This window comes from Haliaeetus leucocephalus, unplaced genomic scaffold (genome assembly GCF_000737465.1).
Source record: "Haliaeetus leucocephalus isolate CR32 unplaced genomic scaffold, Haliaeetus_leucocephalus-4.0 Scaffold517, whole genome shotgun sequence".
Lineage (NCBI taxonomy): Eukaryota > Metazoa > Chordata > Aves > Accipitriformes > Accipitridae > Haliaeetus > Haliaeetus leucocephalus.
The window spans coordinates 2,580,958-2,584,639 of NW_010972953.1; the positions used below are offsets into that span (position 1 = coordinate 2,580,958).

General features: G+C 66.0%; 1 protein-coding gene across 1 annotated transcript in view; it reads left to right on the forward strand.

The window, feature by feature from the left end:
* TINAGL1 (tubulointerstitial nephritis antigen-like 1) overlaps positions 1–2,723 on the forward strand; it is a 6,820-nt gene extending 4,097 nt beyond the window's left edge. The window contains exons 5-11 of the mRNA XM_010576321.1: positions 59–182; positions 315–465; positions 722–905; positions 1,209–1,254; positions 1,751–1,874; positions 2,371–2,416; positions 2,583–2,723. Coding sequence (XP_010574623.1) covers positions 59–182; positions 315–465; positions 722–905; positions 1,209–1,254; positions 1,751–1,874; positions 2,371–2,416; positions 2,583–2,723 — 816 coding nt within the window. The remainder of the gene's footprint in view (positions 1–58; positions 183–314; positions 466–721; positions 906–1,208; positions 1,255–1,750; positions 1,875–2,370; positions 2,417–2,582) is intronic.
* The last annotated feature ends 959 nt before the right edge of the window (positions 2,724–3,682 follow it).

A 3,682-nucleotide genomic window follows, 5' to 3' on the forward strand; every position in this document is an offset into this window, starting at 1 on the left:
GGGGGGAAGGTCCCTGTGTGGTGACCCCCCCTCTCATGCCTCAGCTCTGCCTCCGCAGATGAACATGGACTCCAACGAGGTGCTGCCTCGCCACTTTGACGCGGCGGCAAAGTGGCCCGGGATGATCCACGAGCCCTTGGATCAGGGCAACTGCGCCGGTTCCTGGGCCTTCTCCACGGCAGGTGAGATGGGACAGGATGGGATGGGGTGGCTGAGGGGGACGGACGGGGACTAAACCCGCTGCCGTGGAGCTGGGGAGCGGAGCAGGACCCGGGGGAGCAGCCGCCGCTCCATGACCCCCTGCTCGCTTCCAGCCGTCGCCTCGGACCGCATCTCCATCCACTCCATGGGACACATGAAGCCCGCCCTGTCACCCCAAAACCTCCTGTCCTGCGACACCCGCAACCAGCGGGGCTGCAGCGGGGGCCGGCTGGACGGTGCCTGGTGGTACCTCCGCAGGCGAGGGTGAGTGGGGATGGGATGCGGGGGGCAGAGGCTGCCCCGGTGCTGGGGTGGGATAAGGGGGTTCAAGGCTCACCTGGGGAGAGCCCAGGGGTGCCCCGTGCACATCGGGTCCCCGGAGCTGTCCCTTGGGCAGGCGGGGACCGAGGGCTGCCAGCCCAGGTGGGGATGGAGAGTGGGGTTTGGGGATGGGGATGGGAGTGGGGATGGAGCTGGGTGGTCCTTCCCTTCCTCATGTCCTTGTCCCTTCTTTGCCCAGGGTGGTGACAGACGAGTGCTACCCCTTCACCAGCCAGGAGAGCCAGCCGGCGGCACAGCCCTGCATGATGCACAGCCGCTCCACGGGCAGGGGCAAGCGGCAGGCGACGGCACGCTGCCCCAACCCCCAGACCCACGCCAACGAGATCTACCAGTCCACCCCTGCCTACCGCCTCTCCTCCAGCGTGAGTGCCTGCGGGATGGGGCCGGGCAGAGCCGCCAGCGTGGGCGAAGCAGGAGCCGTTTGGTGTGGGGAGCGGGAAAGGGGCTTGGCTCGGGGTGGTTTCCCTAGGAAAGCCAAATTTGGAAATGAAGCTGGGAAAAACCCGCTGCGGAGCCCCCAGGGGAGCTGCTCCTCTATTCGGCATCTCCACAACACCCACCCGTGGGTGCCGAAAAGGTCTCTGCCTGCATCCCCAGGGGGTGGGGAGGGCAGTGCCGGGGGTCCCGGTCCCAGCCCCGGTCCCACCCAAGCTCTGTGCTTGCAGGAGAAGGAGATCATGAAGGAGCTGCTGGAGAATGGCCCCGTGCAAGGTAGGGAGCCGGCGTGGGCACCCCATTCTTGTGCCCTGAAGCCGGGTGCTGCAATGGCCGGGGGGAGGAGAGGGGGGGGGGGGGGTGTCCCTGCCTGGGGCCGGGGGCAATTGTGGGAGCCAGGCCCCCCCTCCTCGGCTGCTCTCCCTGATTAATGTTTAGCCACATGCCCGGGCAGCGCCGTGCTCTCGCTGGCCCCGGGGTGCCCATCACGCTGCCCACACCAGCAGGCACTTGTTGCTCATTAACTCCTGAGACTTAATCTCCATCTCAGCAGTTGGTTTTGTTTTACTTTTATTGTTTTTAATTCTCTGAGTCTTGTCACATCGCCCGTGTGATGTGACATCTGGCTGCCGCCTTCCCTCCTCCCGGGAGATGCCCTGTGTGTCCCCGGTGCCCGTATCCTCCACCCTGGGGGATGTGGAGCCCCGGGAGCTCGGCACCCTGTCCCTCGGGACAGGGTCAGCATCCCCAGACCCTCTTCCCCTGCCCGCAGCCATCCTGGAGGTGCACGAGGATTTCTTCATGTACAAGAGCGGGATCTATCGGCACACGCCGGTGGCTGAGGGGAAGGGGCCGAAGCACCAGAGACATGGGACCCACTCAGTCAAAATCACCGGGTAGGTGGGGGGTGGCATCGGGGGCTCAGAGGCATGCGGAGAGCCCTGCTGCAGGCAGGAGAAATTTTCTTTTCGGGGGAGGAAAGGTGTCCCCTTCCTCCGGGCAGGGAGAAGAAGCGGGGAGGGAAGGAGGGTACAGGGAGCGATGGCAGGGAGCCCTGCCAGGGGCTGATGCTCGCCCCAGGGTGGTGGCCACAAGTGACACGAGTGTGCGGTGCTCAGCCCCCTCAAAGGAGGGAGGTGGGAGTTGGGACTGGCTGCCCTGTGCCGGCAGCTTCCTTCCTCATCCCCATAGTTAAATATACCTGCCTGTATTTCGGGAGCGGACGTAAATACCTCAGCCTGGCCCTTGGGGAGGTGCCGAGGCCAGGAAATGAGTGGGGTCAACACAGCACCCTGCTATCGCAGTGCCCGGCGGGGTGATGCCGGCAGTATGGGCTGCAGCCCGAGGGGGTGCCCCCGGACCCCCGCTCACTGCCCTGCCCTTCCAACGCAGGTGGGGAGAAGAGCAGCTGCCTGATGGCCAGACCCAAAAATACTGGGTGAGTGTTGGTGGGTGTCACGAGTTTGTTGGGGCTCAGTCATTAGGGTGGGTGGCTGCAAGTGCTGCTTTCCCATGCCCAGGTGGGATTCAGCTCAGGGATTGGGGGGGTGGGGGGGTCAGCTGGGCCACCCAGTGCTGAGCCGTGTCCTGTGTCCCCTCCGCAGACTGCAGCCAACTCCTGGGGCACAGCGTGGGGCGAAGGTGGCTACTTTCGCATCGCCCGCGGCGTCAACGAGTGCGAAGTAGAGACCTTCGTGGTGGGCGTCTGGGGCCGCGTCAGCATGGAGGACATGCCCCACAAGTGAGCCCCCCGCTGCCCACTGTCCTCCCACCCCGGGGCCCCCCCAGCCCTGGAGATGTCCTTGTCCCTACGATGGCCCTGCCCAGCACCGCAGCCCCTCCGTCCCCTCCTGGGGGTACCCGTGGGGTGGGACCCCCACACAGCCCCATGCCACCGGGCAGGGGGATGAGACTGTCCCCTGCGTCCCCATCCCCGGGGGGCCGCATGCCCCCGCTGTGCTGACGCTGCGGCTGGGTGCAATGGCGCGTGCATGGGGTGTGCGGACGGGGGTGCCCCAGGGGCCGGACCCACATCCCGTGGGATTTACCAGCTAATCCCCCCGCCCCGGGCTTGGCTGGGCTTCAGTCGTGGCTGGGGGCTCTTCAAAGGCGGCCGTCCCCCGCCCTGGCCGGTGCTGATGGCTTCACCCCCCTTCTCCCACCGCCGGCGAGCATGTGTCTGGGGCTGGGGGAGCGCTGCAGTGGGACCCCCGGGGCTCCTGCACCCCCATATCTGTCCCCGTCCCCCCCAACTCCCTTTGCCCAGGCATCCCTGGAGCCAGGGGAGTAAAATAACCCAGCAGTGCCCCGGGGGGGGGGGGGTTTCACCCATGCCCCCAGGGCTGGAGGAGCCCCAAGGCTGGGTGTTGCCAGCTGGGGTTCAGAATGGGGTCCCCACCGTCCCCCCTGCCTGTCCCTATGGTGCTATGGCCCCTGCCACCCCCTGGGGACTGGGGAGGGCTCAGCCCCACAGTGTCCCTGTCCTGGTGGGGCCACAATTGGGGACCATGCAGGAGCACAGCCCAGGTCCTCCTACCCTTTCCCCCCCCCTCCGCCCGGGGCTGTACTTTTAAGACTTTTTTGTATTTATTTTGCTTTTTATTATTTGTAAATAAAACTTATTGAAACCTCATTGCTAGGAGGGTCTGCTCCTTCCCCAGCCCTATTCGGGGGGGGGGGGGGGGGGGCCTACCCCCCCCCCCCC